The sequence below is a fragment of the Lucilia cuprina genome, chromosome 4 (genome assembly GCF_022045245.1).
Source record: "Lucilia cuprina isolate Lc7/37 chromosome 4, ASM2204524v1, whole genome shotgun sequence".
NCBI lineage: Eukaryota > Metazoa > Arthropoda > Insecta > Diptera > Calliphoridae > Lucilia > Lucilia cuprina.
The window spans coordinates 504,667-531,535 of NC_060952.1; the positions used below are offsets into that span (position 1 = coordinate 504,667).

General features: G+C 31.3%; 1 protein-coding gene across 8 annotated transcripts; it reads left to right on the forward strand.

The window, feature by feature from the left end:
- The first annotated feature begins 50 nt into the window (after positions 1-50).
- On the forward strand, positions 51-26,857 carry LOC111683136 (papilin). 8 transcript variants are annotated; one of them, XM_023445173.2, is made up of 18 exons: positions 52-411; positions 14,267-14,327; positions 14,404-14,582; positions 14,653-15,805; positions 16,703-16,882; positions 16,944-21,201; positions 21,258-21,437; positions 21,710-21,880; positions 22,053-23,095; positions 23,165-23,348; positions 23,412-23,606; positions 23,667-23,837; positions 24,141-24,706; positions 24,771-24,921; positions 25,042-25,479; positions 25,616-25,777; positions 25,985-26,101; positions 26,167-26,857. In XM_023445173.2, the coding sequence occupies exons 1-18, from the start codon at positions 389-391 to the stop codon at positions 26,304-26,306; spliced, it is 9,372 nt and encodes a 3,123-aa protein (XP_023300941.2). In that variant the 5' UTR covers positions 52-388; the 3' UTR covers positions 26,307-26,857. The 8 variants fall into 8 exon arrangements, with proteins under 8 accessions (XP_023300940.2, XP_023300944.2, XP_023300943.2 ...); XM_023445172.2 differs by having other exon boundaries at positions 51-411; positions 23,412-23,837; XM_023445176.2 differs by lacking the exon at positions 25,042-25,479 and having other exon boundaries at positions 51-411.
- The last annotated feature ends 12 nt before the right edge of the window (positions 26,858-26,869 follow it).

The following is a 26,869-nucleotide window of genomic DNA, read 5'->3' on the forward strand; positions in this document are numbered from 1 at the left end:
TAGGAACGATCGCGAGCTTCTTTTACAGTGCGCATTGGCATATAGGGTCAGTTGCTGACTGGCGCTCTTTCCCAACGGTTGTGTTCGCTTCACGTTCCAAAGAAAACGATAAATAAACTAAAAATTTATGACAAACTAATTCTAAGATGAATATATCTCCCGATCCTGTAAATTTAATCAAGGATATTAAGCAATAAAACTATTAAACTAACATACTCAATTTAATAGTATGTCGAATCAAGTGCTATAATAAAAATAAATAAAAATATATTCATACTCAAAATCAGAGCAAAAAATATTCTCAATTTAAACAGTTAAAAATTCAAAAAAGGGAATTTATAGTGCCACTTAATACTAAAACAAACAAAAAATAATATCTAAACACAAAATGGATTTATCAAGGCGGTCTCGGTAAGGATACATTTTAATCAAAATTTCTCAAAAATTATATTTATGTGATAGTGTGAAGAATTAATTTATTTTGGTTATTAAAAGGATATAAAGCACAGTTAGATTGATTTCTTATTTTTTAATACTCATGTTTTTAAATACAAATTTCGAATTGTTTAACCACTTAAGTGTCACAGATTTAATGTAATGCATTGCGTAATTACATCTACATTGTATAAGCCTTAAAGTTTAAGGCTTAAACCAATTAATTTACAAATAAAGAAGTAAATTTAAAGTAAAATTAAATATTTGTCTTTTTGTCTTTAACATTTTAAATGTACATAGTATATGCATGTATGTATGTGCATTTGTTTAACTGACTAATTTATTTAAAGATATTTGTTGCACTTATGTTAACTGAAGTAAAAATATGAATATAGATGGATGTAAACAGATTCATGTGTTGTTATAGAGATGCCAGTATAAGAGCGAAAATAATTTAAGTTTTATTTTATTTATATTCACATCAATAATAATGCAAAATAATAGCATTAATATTTTTTGAAACAATTGTTAAGTTATTCTTTTCGAATATTTATACAATTGCCAAAACAATTATAAGTTACAATAATAAACAAATAATATTTAATACAAATACGTTTAATTTTAAAAGTTCAAAGAACAATTTTATTTCCATTAAAATGGTTAAAATTGTAATATGCGATTATAAAACGACGAGTAATTAAGTGAAAAAACTAAAGCACACTATAATAAGTACCTTTTTATAATTTAGTTTGAGGTAATTAAACATTGTTTAATTGTAAAGTAACCTTAGCTTTACGCGTTCACATTAGCAAAATATTTCGGTTATTAAGTGCGAGACTGGCATACATGAAGATATCAGTTTTAGTTCTGACGTTTAGGTTCACAAATAGCTTTCCTACACCGAAAATAATAAACATTTATGAAAACTATATGTAAAACTTTCAAACAACAAAAATTTTGTTTGAAAAATCCATGTTAAACCAGTTATATTTTAAAAATTTAAACGATTTTAATTAATTAAAAAGATAGATGAAAATTTCTTATATTTTATAGTTATGTACCGCTTTCTTAAATAAAATAAATTACCAACTTCAGATAAAAGAGTTTAGAAAATGCACGAAGTTTTTGTCAACTATTTCAACAATGTAGACATGGATTTACCAAAAGAAATCTTTTATAGTCATTTACAAATATCAAATGTAGAAAATGGACAAAAAGAAATAAAATAACATTTTTGGGAATTAAAAAAGGCTTGGATGTTTGAGTTATGAGAAAAAAGTGTAAAAACTGGTGTAATAAAATTTGTTCTACTCACTTATACTTATTAAGTTCTTTCATGTATTGTAATCAAGCGATACACATGTTAATTAATTGTTATTTTTTACTTTTTTTATTTTTAAAAATCTGCAATTACTTGACCTAAGTTAACGAACTGAAAGAACATGACAGCAATTTTACGTTCAGAGTAAATACTCGTTCATACACATGTATTTTTAAACAAAAATCGGAAAAAGAAAAATGAAATAAAGAAAAAAATAATAAAAAAGTAGAATGGCTAAAAAGTGTTGTGTTGTATTATATAATTTTGTTCGTTCGTTCTTTTTCTTGTTTCCATTATTTTGCCGGTGGTTTTTATGACCACCATAAGTCATGTGTCGACCACATTTATCAAGTCGATCATACAATATAACTAAATGGATTTATGAAGACTCGTACGTAATTGAAACAATTTACTTTAGTTACTCAGACTTCGAGTGTTTTTCTTTCAAAATATTTTAACAATTGCCAGTGTGAAATAAATAAAAGTCAAGTGAAAATAATATATGCAAAAGGTTAATACGATCGATTTAGTATTAGTTTCTTGATAGATAGATAAATAAACACATTGTACATATGAACGAGGAAATCAGCAAATCGAATTCATATTTTTTCTTCATCTACATATATACATCATGCAAATTTCAATAATATCGTAATTTTCTGTTATAGAAAATAGTTTTTATTATTAATAGTTATTTAAGTTAAACCTTAATTTAAAACATAAAAGTATACATATAAAGTTAAAGATAATGTTTTCGTTCTTAAAACAGTAATCAGTACGTCCTCGCTTTAGTTTACATTTACAATACTTGACACTTAATTTTCCTCTATATTTTTAAAGTGGACGTTTTAATTGTTTGAGTTCAAATATAACTTTTTTCTACATATGCCTCTTACATCCAACTAACTGACCACAAAGCTCTTAAAGGAAATTGCCTTAGCATAATAGTTAGTAAAGAAATTTTGAATCCTATAATACGTGTTAACGTAGATTTTCATCGCTATAATAACATCGCTATAAAAAACATTGAACTATTCTTATAAAATGTTCTAAATAGTTTTTGGATTCCATAAAACTTGTTCCTGTCGGATTTTATCACTATTCTTGTTTTTTAAAAACAGTTATTAGTGTTGGAGTAATTTTTTCAATTGTACTTTATATTTCATAATAACAACATATCAACATCAGCTTTAAAATAACTTTTTGAAGAGATATTATATGGAGGCGAGGATCAAATAAAGTACGATGACCGCCATTCTTCAAAATATAATTGTTGAATACAAAGAAACAATTTTCTGTAAATTTGATTACGATTACTAGCTGCTCAATAAATTTATTTCCGTTTAATATATTTTTCAAGGAGCCACTTGTATGGGGTTTACTGAATTTTATACACTTCGTCCGAAGGACACATCAAAACATTTCTATCAACTTATATACAAAATAACGTAAGGGTGATATCAATAATTAAATTATGATTTTGCTATTAAAACAAAAACGTATGTGTACTAATCATTATTAAGCCAAGCCAGTGTAAGAGAAAATCCTTGCGTCCTGCGCAGGCCGTCTATTTAAGAAATCCTTATTAAGCGAAGTCGGCCTTGGACATACCATAGAGGAATCTTTGTGCCAAGTCGTAGGCCGGCTAATCAGGAAATATTTATTAAGAAATGCCGGTGTGGGATATACCATAGAGGATAAAATTCATGCGCTCGGCCATAGGCCTGCTAATTAAATAAATAAATAAAAACTTAATTTATAATAGAATTATAGAGACATTTTTTAAATTTCTTTTGAATGAACAAATTCGGCCCAAATATATGTATATTTTTCGGGAAAACCTCAAAGTCGGTCTATAATATAGAGTCATGTTATATACTTTTAATTTGATGTATACATACTCGAAAGTAGGCATGGACCACGCAAAAAATATGCTCTATATTTTTTTTAAAAAGGTCACTTTAACCGGCATGTTCCCTTTTATACATATGTATGTAAGTACTTTGGTAAAAAGAAAACAATTAAAATGTGGTACTTTATTTTTTACCATATATTATATATGTATATACATTCATAGGCACATATTTATGTATGAATATACAAAACTTGAAATGCCAATGTTTGTAATGTAAACAAAATAAATATTTTTGGTTTCTTGCTTCATTAATTAAAACATTTCTTTTACTGAAGCACCCATTTTTAGTATATTACCTAAAAACTATAGTCACTTCAAAGCAAAAAAGTGGTTTTTAGAACTGAAATGAGTCAGTAGTGCGTGTACTCGACATACATATATATAATATATGTACATACAAATATCTTTGTTTAGCTCATTGTGTTGTTGCCGTTGTTAATTTTAGAAGATAATCTAAATATTTATATTAAAATGCGTTAAAAAGTTAAACAATTTAATTACTTTGATTTGTGAATGTGTATGTATGTTTCACTTAAATCTTAAGTTTTTGATAAACATTATTAATTCCTAAAAACTAAATACACAATTTTAACAAAATACACTTATTTAAGGTGGATTGCTGACAACCGGTAACAGGCAGAGAAGATTTCAAATACAGCCGAATAACGATGTAAATTAGAGTTTCCCGTGATTTTTTTTTTTGTTTTTTTACAATCTGTCGGAGAAAATTTTAAAAGATACTAAATATCGAGGGACTATATTCAATAGTCTCTATATGTCATTTTCATGAAAATAAGATTTTGATGGCAAAATATCTAGAAAACTACCCCGCACTAGTAACATAAATTTCAAAAGAAAAAAAATATTTTTTTGACAATTTTATAGCAATTTTTAAATTTCTCTATCTTAAAAAAAACAAAAAAAAAAAAAATTCTGAACGCAAAACTCTCTATCTTATCCAAAAATTACTTCAAACTCTATGTTTTTACTAATTTGGGCATGGTGAATACAAATCCGCAAAAGTATTTAAGATCGGTTTAATAGTTTTCGAGATATTTCTCATTATGATACAAATTTGATTAATTTTATTACCGTGTTTAACCATATAACATTGATTTTGGACCACCACCTCATAAGCTGTTGCTTTTTCAACAATTTGGTTTATATTGCTTCATTAAATTGCAAAAAATATAATATTTATAAATATTAAATCAAATAAAAATATTATATTTCTATGAAAAACTGTCTATCTGAAGGTTTGAAAATAAAATTTCGTAGAAAAAAAGCTCTATCTGATATAAATTTGTGAATAATTTTGCAAATAATGCAAAATTTTAAATTCTTTTTATATAACGATTTCGAATATGGTCGTAAAAATATATTGTAGAAGAAACTCAAAAATCTTCACGAACTAGCGAAATAAACAGTTTCTTTGCTCTCCTGTAAACTTGTGTTATTTTAGATAGAGATTATTGAATATAATCCCTCGATATGCAAAAAAGTTGTCAGATCTAAAATATATATTTTTTTCAAATTAGTTTTATTCTACAATACTACAATTTCACTTCCAAATAACTTCAAAAAAGAACATAAAAATTACTTCCTAAGACTTTTTTGCTAAGTATGTACGTATGTGTATACCGTCACCTGAAACGCAAACCAAAAATTCGAAATAGATTTTATTGTTTTATTAACAAAGAAACAAAAGTCCCTATCTACCAAAACATTTGGTACATGAAGGTAAAAGTCCAATTTATCCATTTTTATATTACTTATATAAGCCATTGTCAACTATCATAACAAACAACGGGTTTCACTATTAAATAATTTGTTTATTGAATATAAATAAATCGCGCTGACAGAAAAAAAAACTTTTTTAATTTTGTAAAATTTTAAGAATGTTATTTTGGGTTGTTTGCATTTCAGATGTGCAGGTGGAATTGTGTGTATGTTAATAATGATTTCTTATTATCATTTACATTTTATCTTTTGTGGGAAGTATGTATGTACTTAAATATTTATAAACAAATACTCTTGGTAGGTTAATAAAATCAAATTTAAAATATCTGTTTCTATTAATTTTTACACTTTGTTGTACATCATTTTGATCTTGCAACAATTTCCGAAAATATTTTTATATCTTTATTAATTTTATTCATTGGCCTCGAACAGCCAATTCACATCGATGGGGTGTATACCAATATTTTTTTGTTTCTTATACGTTTCATGATTCACCTGAATTTATCAATCAATTGATGTGGTTGGTGAGAAATAGTTTTATTTTTATATCGCTAGAAAAAGTTCTGGATTTAGATGTTTTGATTTTTTTCAATAATAAATATATATTAATTAACTTATATAACAGAATTTTTTTGTACATTATCTATTTAGGTAATCCCAAAACTACTCCCCTATAAATATGAAGCATGTTTTTTTTATATGCATGTTTGGATTAGTTTTGGACCAGTCCTAGTCCTTTTAAGAGCGGGTTTTTAACTTGGCATTTATGCCAATTAATTATCAGATTAGTTAATCTAAAAATAAATTAAATCTGATGTTAATCCCCACTGATATTTTTAGTACAAAATTAAGTAATTCAACTGTTAAAAAATTCGTTGATTTGCTTTTTTATAATTTTATATTTTTGTTTATAATATATTTTTGGCGATAAAAGTAAACTTTTAAGAAAGTTAGTGCTTTTAGAAATTTTAAAGTTGTAACATTTTTGCTGCATGCAACGGAACATATTTTAATAGCGGCTGTATATGAATGTATGTGTGTCGATTTGAAGAAGCTCTTTATGGGTACAAGCAATTCAAGAAGTTTAATAAACTCTAAACATAAATAAATAAAACCAAAAAAGGTTTCAAAAAACGGGCTTAGGTGAACGACCCAACACGACTTTCAGGCACTCACATTGTTGATTCAAGTGATTGGTTGATATAAACGAACCAAAAACTAACCAAAAATCAGGATCAAAAGAATTTTATAATTTGAAATATTTTTTTTGGTAAATTACTTTTTATATTTTATTTTCTATATGTTGATTAGGGTAGTACTTTTTGACGTACGTTCTACTTACTCACATACAAACGTTTTACCTTATTTGTTGTATCCAAATTGTTACTAATATTTTGTTGTCAATAAAAAATCCTTAACTTAAAGTTTAGCTACAATGGTTTTTATCCAGAATAAGTATGTGGCAATATAAGGCAATAAGAGTAACCAGCACTATATAATTTGGTGAAATAAGTAAAAAAAATATATATAAAGGAATAAAATATTTCATGCTATGTTCAGTGGAATAGTGATTAAAATAAATTACGTTAAAAATGTGATTACTTTTTAAATAATGAAGCATTTAATTTTTTCCCTAATTCCGGAATATTTTTACTTATTGTTGACAAAGAAGAGATTTTCTACTTTCGTCAAATTCTAAGTTATTTTTTATGGAGAATTTAATCGTGTTATTAGTGTTTATAAGTGAATTTTGACCTTCGTTTAAAGTTACCCTACACCCAAAAATGTAGACGGAGTCAGAAGATTTATTGCTTTCAGCTACTACTGCAGATAGTTCATACCTCTAAAAGATTTGATTTGTATTTTTCCCAAGTTACTGTGTAAAAAATAGTTCATTATAAAGTAATTATATTCAAACAGATAAAATTTTCATAAATTTTGTTAATATCGCTAAACCAAATATATATTGAAATGATCTGTAATCTTACTTTTGTGGCGTAATTTTTGCACCTATTTAACTTCACCTTAAATGTGGACTCAAATAACAATAAGCCAAAGAACGATATATGAAAGCGGGAACACTTTTGTCTTATAATGTGATTATGTTATTATATTTTATTACTCAAAACAATATTTTATATAATATCAAGAAAAAATAAATAAAATACAAACGCTTAAAAAAACAATTTAATAATTATATGGAAAAACGATATCATAAGGAAAGATACCATTTAGTACATAAATACAACAATCACTTATGATAGTTGATGTCGTTTCGATATTGTTATAATATCGTTTGGTTTATTGGGAATTATCCTAATTGTTTTTTATTAATAAATGTGTTACTTTCTTTTTGAAAAATAATATCCTTTGTTAAATAAAACCAATTGTCAGTATTTCTGACAGACACCTTAATCATGGCCTAAACCAAATAACTGAGGTCTGTACTGGACTGTTATACATATGTGATTAGCCTAATGCATATGTACATTAAATAATTTTTACCTAATACTACATATGTATTAAATAAATTGTACTTTAATACCGAACACAATATGAAAACCACACGTGCCCGCGTAAAGTGGTGAAATAACATTTTTTGGATGCTGTTAAAATGATGATGGTGCTTGATTTTTTTTTGTTTCCTATTTATTCTAAACAATTTTAGTTCTTCTATTTTTATTTCTGGGAATTTTATTTAGCGATTTTTTAATGGAAAACTTGTATAAATTACGTATACTAAACATACTGTGAGTTTTTAGTTTTTGTTTAGTTTAAAATTTCAGCATAACATCACATAGGATTGTTGTAGTTAATGATTATGATGATTATGTTGTATTTAATTGTTTTATAAAAAAAACAATCAAACACCCACCCATACTATTTACTTTTGTATCATATTTGTTAGAACTTTAATCTGCAAATTTATTGCATTTAGGAAAATATATTATTTTTAGCTTTTAAGTCCTAGGAACATACGTACATACATTTACTAGAATATACAAAATGTTTATTAATTTTCTTGAGAATAATAAATACGTTGTATGTTTCAACACATTGTAGAAAAATTGATAAAATAATAATTTGAATAATAAATTGAAATATTTTGTCTGTTTGTTTGGAAAAGGTTTGTTCTTATTATTTGTTTCTGGGCAGTTTATAAAAATATCGAAACTATTTAAAATGTGTTGCGTCCATAAAAACAGTAAATAAATAATAAATCTGATAATCTTTCATGTTTATTTTTTATGCCTTTTTCACTGCTTTGTGCTATTTTGCATTTAAAAGAATTAAAATGAAATTTTCCACTAAATAATAGAAAATTTAAAAAAAGTTTTAATTAAAAAAAAAAACATTGAATAACGTTAAAAGTTGAAAAACGAGAGTTCATAAATATCGAAAAGTAAAATAAGAGTGTTATATTCGATCATGCCAAATCTTATATACCAACTATTTAATTTAGTTATTATCGAACGAAGTAAATTCATTTTCTGAAAGGGCTAGGGTCAATTATTGACAGATCCTCATAAAATTTGGTAGAAAGATTTTGGTTTTTACAAAAATTGTCTATGATGAATTTCATAGCCGTACTCGTATTTTTAAAATAGTAATCGTTATACTGGTATTTTTAAACCAGTTATGACTGATAAAAATTGGTTGTATTTTTTTCTGTGTATGTAATTTTTAAATATAATACATATAACAAGTTCCACTTCAATATTTATAAATAAGTATTTTTCACACTTTTCTATCTTTTAGAAAAATATTATATAAATTTTTGTAGTCTCTGGCAAAAATATGTTCCTCTTTCTGTTTTTGGTTCCAAACCCTTTCATGAAATAATCTATAAATAAATGTATATATGTATGTATTTACATTCTATATATATGTGTATATATGTATGCATTTACATTCTATTGCGTCAACGTATGTATGTGTGTAAGAGCAAGAACTATTAAAATCTAGACATATTTGTTATGGGAGGCCTAGAGTATTTTGTTGTAGTAACATCAAAATTATTTTTTGCATTTGTATGTATGATTAAGAGTGATGGAATGCAAAAGAATTACTGGACTCTTCATTGACCGCAACATATACATATATATGTACATATATACCTACATACATACATTTTTACTTACATAGCTTGGAAATATTGAATTCTATTTTAATTAATGCCCTTAAATCTTAAATCCGGCTTAAAATATATTAAGGAAATATACTGTAAAATCATTCTCAGAATTCTTATTTTACCCAGCAAAAATTAAACGAAATACTTTCAAAAGAATAACATTTATCACCACTTCAAAAGTAGCACTAAGTGAATTTTTTAACCTTCTGTGGAAGTGATGTTTATAGACTTTCAAAGAAGCAAAAAGAATCCAATTTGGTTTAAAATTTAAGGTATATTTTTTGTTCTAAAATTTTTTGAATTAAACCCATTTTATTTTAAATATTATGTTAATATTGTTTAAGTCAAATTAGTTGGGTTCTATAATACTACAATTTCACTTCCTAATATCTTCCAAAAGAAGAACATTAAAATTACTTCCTGAGAATGACTTTATATGTAGTGAATTTGAATCATAACCATATAAAATTGTTTGATAACATTTTATTATCCTGCTCCTGTCTCCAACTTTTTTTCTAATTGTCATTAAAAAAATATGTACATAAATCAGGCGATTAAATCTATAGGAACAATCTTTTTAAATTTACTCATTTCGAACATTGTTTAAAAAAAATTAAAGTAAATGTTAATATCAGCAATTAAAAATATAATTTGTATTATTAATGAAAAACATCAAAAGGTTATTCAAACGTCAACTAATCGAAAATCGGTTTTTAGAAGATGTCGGTTATACGATCACCCTAATATGTACATATTTATAGATATTTTTGTGTATAATCATATATATGTATGTATGTAACATATGATGCTTTTATCATATCAACTCTTTTTATTATGGCTTCATAAATAAATGCAAGTGCTTCGGATATGAGGCATCATCATCATGATCGCCCGTCCATCGCTTTCTGTTTGTGCGAATTATTGGGCTTCTTTAGACTTTATTGTTGCATCAAGAGCAATGCTGTAGGTCAAGTGTTGTTGATTAAATATTATGCATCAAGTAATTTGTTTATTTTGATGGTAGCACTGCCAAGACAGCGTAGATAATTAAAAACAACTAAGAGTAACAATGATAAAAAACGAAGCGGAAAAAATAAACACAGAAAAAACACATACAAAACCCTTAATAATGATGAGAATTAACGATCCATATTTTAGGCATAGAATAGCAAACGACAAACTGTCGTCAGTTTTACTGAGAATAACAAATTCATGTAGGCATGTATATGTATGTATGTAAAGCAGTAATAACAAATAGTAAAAAATATGAACATATTTACATACAATCCTATAAATATACAAATTTGTACATATGTATGTTGGTATGAATATACGTACATATAATAATATGGCTATAATAGTAGACAAAAAGTCGCCTGACTAGCATATATAAAAATCTAAACTGAAAGAATCAACCAAGTACTACCATGTTAAATATTTGCCATTATCACCGTCATCATACAGTCTTGCAAATTAATCTGCAGTCAATTTAATGTTTTTGATTCATGTGAAAAATGTTTGTAAACATACGTCAATGAGTGTAGCAGTTATTGGATGTTGGTTAACGTTTTGGTAATGTGCCAATTTAATTTTGTCACTGCAAGTGACACGCGACCATAAACTCCAATAGAATAACCTGGTATAAGTATGAAATAGTATTGCTGACACATAACATTATGCTTTGACGCCTTGCTCTCAGCGGGCAGTCTACTACAATCTATATTATTTTACATTTATAAGTACACTAGCTATATGTGCTTTGCTACCCTAAAAGCAATGTTAATAAAAAATACTACACGATTTCAAAAATTCTCAAAATTAAAGTTCTTCGTGTAAAATTTTAAAAACCTAGCTCTATTAGTTTCCCAGATAAATGAATTTTTGTATATTTTATTCATATGGGATGTTCAACGAGTCTCATCGGTCATTGTAAACAGAAAATGTGTACATGGATGTTAAAGTTCCTCGTGCATGAGCCACGGCCCCTATTTTCTGTAAGTAATCATATTGACACTAAAGTGATTCCGGCAAAATTTGAGGAATCTAACTGTTATATTTTTTTAGATATTAATATTTTCATATGGAAGGTGCCACGCCCACTTTGTACATTTTGTTCAAAAATAAGAAGCAGTCTATAGTTCCTTCCAGACATACGCTGTGAAAATTTAAGAAACATCGGTCCAACGGGTTAGATGTTTATAAAGTCCAATCAAATAAACATACACACATTCATTTTATGTATATATGTAGATAAAAATTTTTCGGGAAAAACTGCTTTCATTTTATTGCATTTTGTACTTTCTTAAATAGCTAATCTTTCCAATGCCTTCTCTTTAAATTGGTTAAAATAAATCTAATTGGATTTTGATTCGAGATATAAGTGAAAAATTTTAATGACTTCGCAGGATTTTTAAACAAAGTTGTATAAAAAATTCAATTCATATAGGAAATGCCAAGACCCCTTTGAAAGCCCGAACGAAAATACCGGCGGCGGATGAATTGTCGGGTAAATTTAACTTTTTCTTCAGAAATTGACCTATAAGCGTTTGTAATATTGAAAATTCTCTGTATAATAGTTTGTTATATATAAACCGGTCTTAATAACTTTTTGTTCTATAGAAAATGATCATTATTATAGAAGTTTTCATTATTTTCAAATTGGTTAAATTTTTTCTACGTTTAAGCCGGCTTAGCTTTTGAACCGAAAGAAGTTGGCGGCTGGTCGGATTGAGCCGTCTCGACTTGTATCTCTGACTCACAGTCCGCCCTGTCTTTTTCAAAATGTTCAGAGTTCTTGCAAAATTTTAGGAATCATGTTCAATTAGTTATTCATATAGGAGGCGCAAAGCGATAGATCGCCCGTTATTCTCTTAATGTTCACATGAATGTCAAAGTTCTTCAATTGAAATTAGCAGATTTAAGATTTAATAGTTTCTCAGATTTACGAATTTTTCTATTTAATTCATATGTATTTTATTAATATGGGAGGTGAAAATTTTTAATATTCTAACTTTAATAGTTTCCAAGGTTAACGAATTTTTGTATTTTATTTATATGGGAGGTGCCACGTCCCCTAATGGTAATCCGCGCACTTTTTATTATTATTAATCACTAAAGTCAATATATACGGATTTAATAATGTCTTAGTATGGGCGTAGCATCTCGCCCACTTGAAATTTCAAAACAAATAGTAGCCTATTGTTCCTTTCAGATATAGAGGAACACACAGTGAAAATTTCAGGAAGATCGGTACTAATAAAAAAACAAACATACATTGATTTTTATATATTTATAGATCAAACACGTACCAATCAAACAACGAAAAATAATAAAAAAGACCTCTTATACAGATTATCATCTGATTAGGATACAGTATGCTTAATTTTATGTTTCTAGACTCAATATTGTAGAAAATTCAAAAAGAACCAGTAAACAATGATAACTGATTCAGTACCTTGCATCGCTAATTTCATGTTTCTATGTTCAATATTACAAAAAATTAAAAAAGTATCAGTTAAGAACAAAAAAGTACCAAAAAACTCCCTCTGTGTATTTTTTTTAAATAGGGTATTCGTATGTTAAAATATGTTATCCTCCCGTGAACATATAAACAAATTATTGGCATTAAAAAATCTTATCTTTAGTTATTACCAAGTTATAATGAACGTAAATGTATTAATAACATTGATATTTACATTGAGGTATTAAAAAGTAGTGATATTCTTTCTTTGAAAAAATTACCATTTAAATAAGTATAATTTTAATTATTAACCTTGAAACAAATTTTTCTAGATTAAGATTTTCCAAATACTTAGTTTTTAAAGTTGTATATCACAGAAAAGCTCAATAGATTAAAATTTGCTTTGAATTGTTTAAAAAGTACACTTTAAAAAGTTCCATGTTATTCAACTGAATTTGAATATAAGTAAAGCTTGGAATCCGGGATCCAAATAATAGAAATTGAATACAATAAAAATTCCCATTTCTCCACAACTGCTGGCATTTTTTCTTCCTAGTGATGTAAAAAAGGATTTATTCCAAAAAATGCAACATCATAGTGGGAGATTATAAATAAATATCATATTGACACACCAATAAATAGAAAACAATGTTTAAAAAAAAGTACCAAAAATATGTACCCTTATCTCTACATAACCAAAAATACATTTAGTGATTAATATTCACGTGATAATTTGGATAATATTGAACATAAAAATATACAAAAACATAAAAAAACGTTTAATTAATAAAAATTTTCTATACAAGTAACATGTTTTTTTACTCTATTACTCTATTCTAAAAAAATACTACCTATCTGGACACTCTAGTGTTCAGTACATTTAATATTTCCTGTATAAATACGAATAGTTTAAAACTAAAAATAAAGTTCTAATAAATATACATAAAAACATACATTTGCGATGTGTTCCGCAGCAGGTCAACACTTGAGGAGTATTTTATATTTTAATTTTAAGTTTAAAATTCAAAATTTCAAACATTAAAAACTAGTTTTTAATTTTTTGAAAGATATGTTAATTTTGGAAAAATGAAGTCTTTTTGTTTAAATAAATATAAATATTCAGTAATAATAGTTTTAATTGTTCTTTCGTATTATATTAGTAATAATACATTTTAATTAGTATAATAGTGTTAAAGTTAAATTGTCAAAGTTTTGATCTTTAAAATTACGACTAATGGATTTACTATTAATTGTTACTTACAGATTACCGCCTTTGATAGGATTCATTCTATTACTTTGTATTCAAACGTCACAGTCAAGATTTGTAAGTATAGAACAATTTAGAAAATTAAACTAAAAATGTTTTTAATATATTATAAAATGTGTGATTTTTGTTTAAGTTTGGTGAGCGGTTAAAAAGACAAAATGGCGCACATATGTATCTTCCTGCGAGTTCGATAATACCTGGGGGTGAGGGTGATGATTCCACAGAATGGAGCGATTGGAGTTCAGCTTCTGAATGTTCGAGATCGTGTGGAGGCGGTGTTTCGTTTCAGACAAGAGAATGTTTGAGAACAGCGTAAGATTTTGAGATATTTTAAAAGGATAATGAGTGTTGGAGTTTAATAAAAACTTGTTATTTTGTTTAGGCCAAATGGTGCTCCTATATGTAAGGGAGGAAATCGTAAATATTTTTCTTGCAATACCCAAGATTGTCCTGAAGGGGAACCAGATTTTAGAAGTCAACAGTGTTCCCGTTTTAATCATCAGCCATTTGATGGAATTTTCTACGAGTGGATTCCTTACAAAAATGCTCCCAATCCTTGTGAGTTAAATTGTATGCCAAATGGCGAGCGTTTTTACTACAGACACAAGGCTAAAGTTATTGATGGAACACGATGCAATGATAAAGATTTAGACGTATGTGTTGATGGTCAATGTCAACCAGTGGGTTGTGATATGATGCTCGGATCTGATGCAAAAGAGGACATTTGTCGCAAATGTGGAGGTGACGGAACAACATGCCGTACAATTGCTGACCGATTTACTACAAATAACCTAGCTGCAGGATACAATGACTTGTTGTTGATACCAAGTGGTGCCACAAATATTCGTATACAAGAGACATCCCCATCGAACAATTATTTAGCTTGTCGGAACTTAAGTAGTCATTATTATTTGAATGGAAATTTTCGAATTGATTTTCCTAGATCAATGGAATTTGCTGGTTCATGGTGGAACTATCAAAGAAAACCTATGGGCTTTGCAGCACCGGATCAGTTAACTTGTCTTGGTCCTATTAATGAACCAATTTTTATTGTGATGTTAGTTCAAGACAAAAACGTTAGTATCGAATATGAATACAGTATTCCGCAATCAGTTAGTTCCAGTACGCCTGATGTTTACACCTGGACCCACATGGAATATGGACCTTGTACTGCATCCTGCGGTGGTGGAACCCAGACACGTACAGTCACTTGTAATAATCGACTAAATTTGAAAGAGGTTGACGTAAGCTTTTGTGATGAAAGGGCAAAGCCAGCAGAAAGTCAAGAATGTGGAATGGAACCTTGTGCTCCTCATTGGGTTACAAGCGAATGGGGAAAATGTTCTAAAGGTTGTGGCTCAGACGGCATGCAAAATAGAACTGTTACTTGTGAGCGCACTTCTGCAACAGGAGAAAATACTATTGAAGAAGACTCAGTTTGCTTAGAAGAAGTTGGAAACAAGCCTGCCAATCAGCAAGAGTGCAACCGGGATATTGAGAACTGTCCCAAATACCATTTAGGTCCATGGACACCAGTAAGTTTTATTTCCTATAGTTGTTAATTCGTGTTTTATTAAAAAGTTCACCGATTATGCTATATTTTGCATTCCGATTTTTATGAAATTTTGTGGGAGTACCAATATCTTTCTACCAAATTTTTAGTGGGATCGGTCAGTAATTGACCCCACCCTATTCAGAAAATGAATTTCTTTCAATAATAGTAAAAGCATCAATTCATAAATTTAAAGTTTATTTATAAGAAAGTATTTTTTCGGCAATGATTTGATGGTAGGTATATAAGATTTGACATGGTCGAATATAACACTCTTACTTGTTTCATAATCAATATTTAATAAAAATTCACTATGCAACGAGATTTTTTGTCCAATGGCAAATGAAAGTAAACAATTAATGGTTCAAATTCCTTAAAGGGTTTTAAAAATCAGGAAAATTATCTTATGTAATATAAACAAAATTTTCTGCATTATACTCTCTGATTTTGATGAAATTAGGCACACAGATTATTTTCACACAAAAAAATTTTAAATTTCGTTACAGTTTTGATTTTTATAAAAAAGCATAAAATTTAATATTGTATATTTTCTAACATATTAATCTGATTTTTAGCCTTTAAGACTATATTACAGGCATTAATTTCTTTAAATAATTTATTTAAAATGGTTTTAAAATAAGGATATGGTTCAAAAGATTTAGTTTTTTTATAATTTATAGAAAAACAATTCAAATTTAAAGTATTTTGTCGTAATTCATATTCCATGAAAAGTTTTTAATTATGAAAAAAATTACAAAAATAGGTTAAGTCTTACCAAGAAAAAATATTGACGAATATAAAAAAGTTTTTCATGTGTGTTTTTTGTGTTGTCTTCGATTATTTGAATTAAATTCTATTATATAAATAACATTTTTTGCAGTGTGATAAATTATGTGGCGAAGGCAAGCAAAAGCGAAAAGTTACTTGCTATATTGAGGAAAACGGTCGAAAAAAAGTTTTAAACGATGACGATTGCATTGAAGAAAAGCCAGAAACGGAAAAAGTGTGCATGTTGACTCCATGTGAGGGTGTGGATTGGATAATATCCCCTTGGAGTGGTGTAAGTTCAACGTAGATATTTACCTACATATATAAAAAAAAAATAAAAAATTAATTTTCAGTGCGATGCTTGTGGACAAACAACAGAAACTCGTACTGCAATTTGCGCTTCCAAATCCGGAAAGGTTTATGATGATGAATTTTGCGCACCTGAAACACCATCATTATCCAGACCTTGTGAATCCAAAAAATGTAAAACTTTATGGTTTACATCCGAATGGAGTAAGTGTTCATCGCCATGCGGCAAAGGCATTCAGTCACGTGTTGTTTTGTGTGGAGAATACGATGGTAAAACTATTACGAAAGTAACGGACGATTCTCAATGTGACGTCACTTCTAAACCTGAAGCTGAGCAGGAATGTGAGGGTGATGACAAGGAGTGTCCTGGCCAGTGGTTCACTGGACCCTGGGAATCATGTACTAAGCCATGTGGGGGAGGCGAAAGGCAACGCGAGGTCTTATGTTTGACAAACGGTACGAAATCCAATAACTGTGACGAATCAAAAATCCAGTCGCTATCTGAAAAATGTAATACTCAAGCCTGCACAGAAGATGAGGTCATGCCTGTAGAAAGTACTGATAAGCAGGTTACTGATGAAGAATATGAAGAAGACTGTGAAGAAGAGGACGATGACAACATAAAATATGTAACCGATAAAATGAGTGAAGATTTGAAGACTTCTGATGGTATTGATTTCGATGAAGAATCAACAATGTCATCATTGATAACTGATGATCTTATGTTGAGTGACAGTACTCCTTCAGTAGACACTACCGATGAGGAAATTTCTACCGATACTCCTCTTACTACTGTCGATGGTTCAGGTGACGAAGCAGAGAGTACTGAGTTCTCTAGTATTGCTACGGAAGGTAGCGGTGACGGTATAGAAACAACTTCTGAAACTACAGATCGCTCTCAATCAACTGATCCTTCAGAATCAACTGGATCTGATTATACTGAATCAACAATTTCATCGACGGAAGAATCTTCATCCACTGAATATTCTTCATCAACGGAATCTTCATTATCAACAGATTCCTCTCTATCATCTGATGCTTATTCATCAACCGAATCGTCTTCATCTACGGAATCCTCCCTTTCAACTGAATCTTCATCAACTTCTGATATCGATACGACATCCTCCGATATTTATAGTTCTACTGACGTGTCAGAAAGTACTTTTGTAACTAAAATCTCAACAGACATAACCAAGTCTACTGATAGTTCTGACACTACATCGTCCGATTTTACAGATAAATACACTGTTTCACTTGCTACTGATAGTTCCGAAACTACAGATATTTCCAAGTCTACAGACTTAGAATCTACTACTGTATCACTTCATACAGATACATCTGAATCGTATTCGTCGACAGAACTATCTACCGAATTCTCTGGTGCAACTGGTAATTCTGAATCTACTAGTTTTAAAGACGAATCTGAAACAACTGTTTCTGAAGACATATCATCATCTTCAGATTCCTCTACATACTCATCTTCTGTAACAGACACTTCTACTGAATCTTCATCAGCAACAGATAAAATTGATTCAACTGAGATATCTACTGGTTCTACAGATTCATCTACTGAAAAAACTGAATCTACCGAAACAACTGAATCTACTGAATCTACCGAAACAACGGATTCGACATCCCTAGATTCAACGGAATCGTCACTTTCAACCGAAACAATAACAGAGTCATCAGTTTCGACAACAAACCTACCTACAGATTCATCTGTTACTGATTCAACAGAGTCTTCTGAATCTACCGAAACAACGGATTCGACGTCCCTAGGTTCAACGGAATCGTCACTTTCAACCGAAACAATCACAGAGTCTTCAGTTTCGACAACAAATCTACCTACAGATTCATCCGTTACTGATTCAACAGAGTCTACTGTAACTACCGAATCTACAGATTCAACAGACTTATCAAACTCAGATTCTACAGAGTCCACAATTTCAACCGAACCCACTACAGAATCATCTGTTTACACGACAGTCCAATCTACTGGCTCAATAGCATCTGATTCAACTAATTTCTCTGAAGCTTCTGAATATACCGATTTCACAGATTCTTCAACCTCAGATTTAAGGGATTCTACACTTCAAACAGATACTACAACAGAATCCCCTGTTTCTACAACAGATCAATCTACAGATTCAACAGATTTTGCTTCTACTGACTCCTCGGCAGCTACAGAATCATCGGAAACAACTGATCTTACTTCTTCTACAGACATATTTACATCGACAGAACTTTTAGCTTCAACTGAATCTTCTATATGGACATCAAGTTCCACTAAGTTATATGAAACCACTGTATCATCTGAGACATCTTCTACAGATATGTCTACATCTACTGATGTTACTTTATCCTCAGATTCTACAACAGTTATATCATCCACTGATATCATAACATCATTGAAATCAAGTACAGATGTTTCTGAATCTACAGACACATCCTATACTTCCGAATCATCAGATGAATTAACAGAACCATCAAGTACTTTGGGTATATCAGACACAACAGATTTTTCAACAGAAACAATTGGCCAGGAATCGTCCGGAGACACCACTTTGGAAACTGAATCTACAGTTATTTTCGACTCAACTACTGACACTTCTGGTGATTCTTCACTTTCAACAAATGAATTTACCACGGTCGATATATGGACAACTGAGGAAGATTATGAGAAGAGTACTCCTAACACATTGGAAGCCGCTATTACAAAAGAATCTAAAGTGAAAAAATGTAAAGCCAAAAAGCTTAAGGATTGCAAAAAAACTGAGCATGGATGCTGTCCAGATGGAAAACATATTGCAAAAGGTCCTTTTGATAAGGGTTGTCCTATTGCTAAGACTTGTGCTGAAACCGAATTTGGTTGTTGTCATGATGGTGTATCTCCAGCTGGTGGTAAAAACTTTGAGGGCTGTCCTCAATCACAATGTGCAGAAACATTATTCGGTTGTTGCCCAGATAAATTTACAGCTGCAGAAGGAGAAGATTACGAAGGATGTCCAGAACCAACAACATTACCACCAACCACAACTACTGAAATACCAGAAGAAACTACAGAACTTCTGGAATCTGAAAGTGCTGAAACATACAGTACTAATATTCCAGAAACCACTGATGTTTTTAGTACAGACAGTACTGATATACAAGAAACAACTGATATCTTTGATACAACAGATATTTCTGAAACAACCGATGCAACACTAACAAAAGTTACTGTACAGTCTTGTTCATTTAGTGAGTTCGGTTGCTGTCCAGATGGTAAAACTGTTGCTTCTGGCAAAAACTTTGCGGGATGCGAAGATGTGTTTGATGAAAAGAATTGCAGGAACTCACTGTTTGGCTGCTGTAATGATGGACGAACATCGGCTACTGGTCCTGATAATGAAGGATGCCCGGCATGTACTTACGAACCATACGGCTGTTGTCCAGACAACGAAACTCCAGCACATGGTCCTCTAGGAGAAGGTTGTTGTTTAAATTCACCATTTGGTTGCTGCCCTGATAACATTAACAGCGCTCGTGGTCCAAACTTTGAAGATTGTGACTGTCAGTATGCACCGTACGGTTGTTGCCCAGATAAAAAAACTGCTGCCCGTGGTCCTAACAGTGAAGGATGTGGCTGTGAAACTTTAGAGTTTGGTTGCTGTCCCGACAAGCTTACGCCCGCTCTGGGTCCTAAATTTGAAGGATGTTCCTGTCACACATTGCAATTTGGTTGCTGTCCCGATGGTATTACTGTGGCTCAAGGTCCTCATCATTATGGCTGTCATTGTTCTCAAACAGAATTTAAATGTTGTCCAGATGAAAAAACGCCAGCTAAGGGACCTAATAATGAAGGTTGTACTTGTTTAGAGAGCAAATATGGCTGTTGTCCTGATGGTGTTACCTCTGCCCAAGGTGATAAATTTGATGGCTGCGAAAATGTTAAAGAACCACCACAAATGTCCTGCAAATTACCCAAAGAAACTGGTACCTGCGGTAACTTTTCCATTAAATTCTTCTTTGACACTTCATATGGCGCATGTGCTAAATTTTGGTATGGCGGATGTGGAGGCAACGGCAATAGATTCGATTCAGAAAGTGAATGCAAGGAAACCTGTCAAGAATTTAAAGGAAAAGATGCATGTCTCTTACCTAAGAGTCAAGGACCCTGCACAGGATACATTACCAAATGGTACTTTGATTCTGATCGTGGACGATGTGAAGAATTCAAATATGGTGGATGCTATGGCACAAATAATCGTTTCGACAGTCTGGAAGAGTGTCAATCATTATGTACAGTTAGTGAAAGTATTCGTAAGTATATAAAGTGTATAATTTTGTGAAAATATTAAATATTAGTCTCATAACAGCCACTTGTGAACAGCCAATGGATGAAGGACCGTGCGAAGGTAGTTTTGAACGGTGGTACTATGATAATGCGACTGATGTATGTCGTCCGTTCAGATATGGTGGCTGCAAGGGTAACAAAAACAATTACCCAACAGAGCATGCTTGTAATTACCACTGTCGTCAACCAGGAGTACATAAAGGTTTGATATTTAGTTTTACATTTAGATAATATATAAGTTTAGACTAGCATTGGTTATGCTTAATATGGTAATGATATTAAATAATACAGCTTATTACCTATTAATTTCCTTTGGTGATAGTATGCAATATAATCATAAATATTACCTTTATTATATTTTCCCTCTCCTTATGCACCTTGCTTGCTATTATGCCTGCTATTTTTTGTGTAAACCTTTCATATACGTAAAACAACATGCACGTGTTTCTTGCGCATTCTCCTCATGACTCACAGATTATTGTTCATTACCTAAGAAAACCGGTGATTGCGGCGAAAAACACGCACGTTGGCATTATTCCGAGGCAGATAAGAAATGCATGCCCTTCTATTACACTGGTTGTGGAGGAAATAAAAACAATTTCCAATCTTTGGAATCATGCGAGGATCATTGCCCCAAACAAGTTGGTAAGGTTTTAATATTCCTTTGGAATACACACATATATTCATTCATACATCATATGAATCAATGCGATCAATGTTGTCGCTTGAAAATCGATGTTCGCACATGTGATGCTCTTTTAATTTAGGTGTTTAATTTTATATTTAATAATTTTTTGTATATGTACGTATTATTTAGCCAAGGATATATGCGAAATTCCCGCAGAAGTGGGAGAATGCACCAATTATGAACCTATGTGGTACTACGATACTAAAGATCAACGCTGCCGTCAATTTTATTATGGCGGTTGTGGTGGAAATGAAAATAAGTTCACTTCGGAGGACGCTTGTAATCAAAGATGCGAAAAAAAATCAGAACCACAACCAGAACCACAACCTGAACCACAACCAGAAGTTGTCCAACCACCAACTGACATCAATGTGTGTGATGAGAAACCAGCTCAAGGAGAATGTGACAACTACACTATGGTATGGCACTTTGACAAGGAATATTCTGTTTGTCGGCAATTTTATTATGGAGGATGTGGTGGTAATGGAAATAGATTTGAAAGCCAAGCAGATTGCGAAAGACAATGTATTGGTGAGTCACAAGCCGTCCCCGAATCCGTTCCAGTCCAACCTGAGCAGCCGACAAATGAGAATGTCTGCTTATTACCACAAGATACAGGCGATTGTGATGATTACATGCCTTACTGGTACTTCGATTCTACAATTTCTCAATGTTCTTCATTTTACTATGGTGGCTGTGGAGGCAATGGTAATCGCTTTACTTCAGAAGAGGAATGTCTCAAACACTGTAGTGCGGAACCAGGTTTCCAGACTAGATTTGAGCCTGACCTGGAAGCAAGTCCGGAAATTGATGACGCTCGCAAATGTTTCTTGCCAGTTGCAACTGGAAACTGCTTAGACAACCAGGTTCGTTGGTATTATAACAGTGTTGATGGCGTTTGCGATGAATTCGTGTACACAGGTTGTGGTGGCAATGCTAACAGCTATGCCTCGGAAGATGAATGTGAAAATGAATGCTTCCCCGCTCAGGAGACATGTGTTTTACCACCACTGAGAGGTAATGGAACTGAAAGTATGATCAGATGGCATTTCAATGAAGAAATCGGTAGATGTAGTGAATTCGAATTTACTGGTGGTCGAGGTAATAGAAACAATTTTGTAACTGAACAGGAATGCATGTCACGGTGTGGAAGTGGCGAACAACCTGCTTCAGTAAGTTTTTTTAATTATTACTCTTTTGAATTGGAAAAATATACTTATCTGCTATTTGTTAAAATTTAGACTTATTCCGTATGTGACCAACCTCTGGAGGCTGGGGAATGCGATAACAGTACCACAGCATGGTACTACGATAATGAAAGCATGATTTGTGTGGCTTTTACTTATACCGGTTGTGGTGGAAATGGTAATCGGTTCCAATCTCGGGAACAGTGTGAGCGGCAGTGCGGTGAATTCAAGGGTGTTGGTAAGTTAAATTTCCATTTTTTAATTTACATAAGCGGTGAGTAATGTAATTGGCCTCGAATAGACGTCTGCAATGAGGAAGTGGCAACCGGACCATGTCGTCAGTGGCAAACGCGGTATTACTTTAATAAGACTTCCCGAATTTGTGAGCCATTTACTTATGGCGGTTGCCAAGGTACCGGCAATAGGTTTGAAAATCGTGGCGAATGTGAATCAGTGTGTTTAATTGGCCAAGAGCCTACATTCCCTCATAATAAAGGTACTAAAACAATCTACTTTCTACTACAAGACAAACCTAACCATTCTATTATGAGTCCAGATATCTGCAAACAGGAAGTTGATGTGGGACGTTGTAGAGGTCGTTCAGAGACTCAACGTCGTTGGTATTATGATGATGCTCGTGGCAATTGTATTTCGTTTATCTATTCGGGTTGTGCGGGCAATCAAAATAATTTCCGCTCCTATGAATCTTGTTATGATTTCTGTTCAAGTAAGCCCAGTTGCCTGTATGGGTTTAATTTAGTCACTATAGGCACATTTAAGCACATTAAGCACTATTCCATTAAAAGCACATATACAACATACAATATATTTGCACATTACTGCTTTTGCACTTTATTGAAACCCATTTATGCCTTTTCTAATTAGATTAAGATTTTTTGCACGTTCATAATTTTAAAACTATAAGATGCACGGGTATGGGTATTATAAGTTTGGATACGGATTAAATTTTTAAATTTCAAAACTTTATTACACACTTTTAATTCTAACCAGTAAATAATTCCTCCTTTAGAAACGGATATTACAAATGAAGTTTTGCCAAATCGTTGCGAATCGTATGAAAATGAATGTAACTCAATGGCTTGTCCTTATGGAGTACGGCGTATTCCTGTTGACGATAATGAATGTCAACGCTGCGAATGTAACAACCCTTGTGCCGATCACGCATGCAATGATGGACAACAGTGTGCGATTGAAGTTTCTCCGAACGTACCTGGACAATTTATTCCAGTTTGCCGTCTCAGCAATAAACCTGGCCTCTGTCCACAACTAAGCGCTGACGACGGTATTTGCGGACGAGAATGCTACACTGATGCTGATTGTAGGGATGATAACAAATGCTGTAGCAATGGTTGTGGTTTCGTTTGTGTACGCCCTACTCCACCTACCGTCCGTACAACAGCGCCTACAACAGCAGCTCCTGTTGTTGTTTATCCAGGAGAAGTTCGAGCCTCATTAGCTCCAAAGGAAAAACAAGAATTAGATGTTCAAACTCCAATGGGTGGTATTGCTGTCCTTAGATGTTTTGCCACTGGAAATCCAGCCCCTAACGTTACCTGGTCCCGTAACAATGTAGTGGTAAGTGTACTTTTTTCTTAATCATTTAATTTTAGACGTATGATTTCATATAATGTACATTAAGGTTGACACAAATCAAGGCCGTTACGTTTTGACCTCAAGCGGTGATTTAACAATCGTACAAGTTAGACAGACCGACAGTGGGTCTTATGTTTGTGTAGCCAGTAATGGATTGGGTGAACCTGTCAGACGTGAAGTTGAATTACAAGTTACAGGTTTGTATTATTGTTTAATTATTTAACGTGGTGTTGGTATTTCAATAATAACAAATTTAATTGTGATTTTGTGCATGTTTTTGCTTGATGTTGATGTTGTTTTAAAACTAACCACTATAGAGCCTGTTAATTTGCCTGCTTATGTATATGGTGATAGAAATGTTACGCAAGTAGTGACATTAAATAGACCTGCTGTAGTTCGCTGTCCTGCTGGAGGTCATCCAGCGCCCATGGTACACTGGTGGCGAAATCGTAGTCGTTTACCATTGGTTAGTCAGCGTTATGAATTAGCTCGTGATTATTCTTTAACATTCCGTTCGGTCAAACTTTCTGATTTGGGTCCTTATACTTGCGATGCTTGGAATCGTTTAAGTAGACGTCCAGCATCTATTAAAGTGACATTAGTTGCCGTTGGCCCTGCACGCGCGGTAACCAATGAGGATGCACAATATCTTCAATATATTGTGGAACCTCCAAAAGCTCCCGTAACTCAGCGACCATCATTCCCATATCGTCCCACAAGACCTCCAGCAATCCCACCACCTTATGTACCTGCAAGTAAGTATAACTATTGCACGATTAAATGCATGATCATAATTATAGGTACTAGGTTCACATTGTATATTTGTAAGCGTTAAATCGAACTTAATAATAATAATAATTAACATTTTTTGTGTTTTTTTTTATGGTATAGTTCCTGTAAGTGCAGTCGTAGGAATGGATCCCAACAATAATTATACACCCGGCTCCACTATTGCTATAGGATGTTCTGTACAAGGCTACCCTAAACCGAATGTAACATGGATTAAAGATGGCCTACCACTGTTACCAAGCGAACGAATCCAAATATCAGTTGGTATGTATACATTTCTTACAGAAAATCACTTTATTTTTAATCGTTTAAAAATAGTAGTATTAAGATAAAATTCGATAAAAATTAACCCACATAGCAGTTTTTTAGTATATTGACAGTATACAAGGATTAGTATAATTGGAAATATAAAACGGGTTTTAATTGCACCTAAATTTTAATTTTTTAATTAATTTATTTTGTATTTTAAAGGTGAACCTTATCGTCTAGTAATTAACAATATAAATTCTGCTGATTCTGGTAAATATGGCTGCAAAGCAGCTAATGCAGTTAGTTATTCGATCAGTGAAGAAAGTGTTAATGTTGAATGTAAGTGTTAAGATATTAAGTATCATTCGATTCAATATTAAAATTTTTACTTTTTCCGAATTTAGCAACAATTCCATTAAATCCTGAGTGCATAGACAATGAACATTTTGCCAACTGTAAACTTATCGTAAAGGGACGTTACTGCAAGAATAAATACTATGCCAGATTCTGTTGTAGATCATGTGCTCTAGCTGGCCAGCTTTAACTCAGTACCAACAAAAACGATAATAATAACAACACTGCATATTTTTAAACTGCAAAAGTCTAATAGAGGTCTTTCTTAAGAGAAAAGCACAAATTTTGTATTAACTTAAGATTATTTTCCATAAAGATTTTAAAATGTAATAGTATGTATACAAAAACCTCAGGCCATTGTAACTGTTTAAAAAATTAAATTTTAGTGTATATTTAACAAATGAATTAGAACGAAATTTAAAAAAGAGATTATAGTAAAGTCATACCAGTTCAATATAACGATTTATATAGAGAAGCTTATAATAAAGAAACGAGTTTTTTAATTAACTATAAGAAATTTTAGTAAATAATTTGTTCCTATTTATTGCCCGAGTCAATAAAGTAAATGGTAACGCCGCTACGACAAAGTATTAATATTTATCCCCCACAAAATCAAAACAAATAAAACACAGATAATGATATTAATAAAATAATAATGATAATAATAATAATTATATGATAATAAGCGAAATTTGTGCATTTATAAGTTTTTGTAAATAAAAACAAAAAATAATAATTGAATTAAAAGGTGTA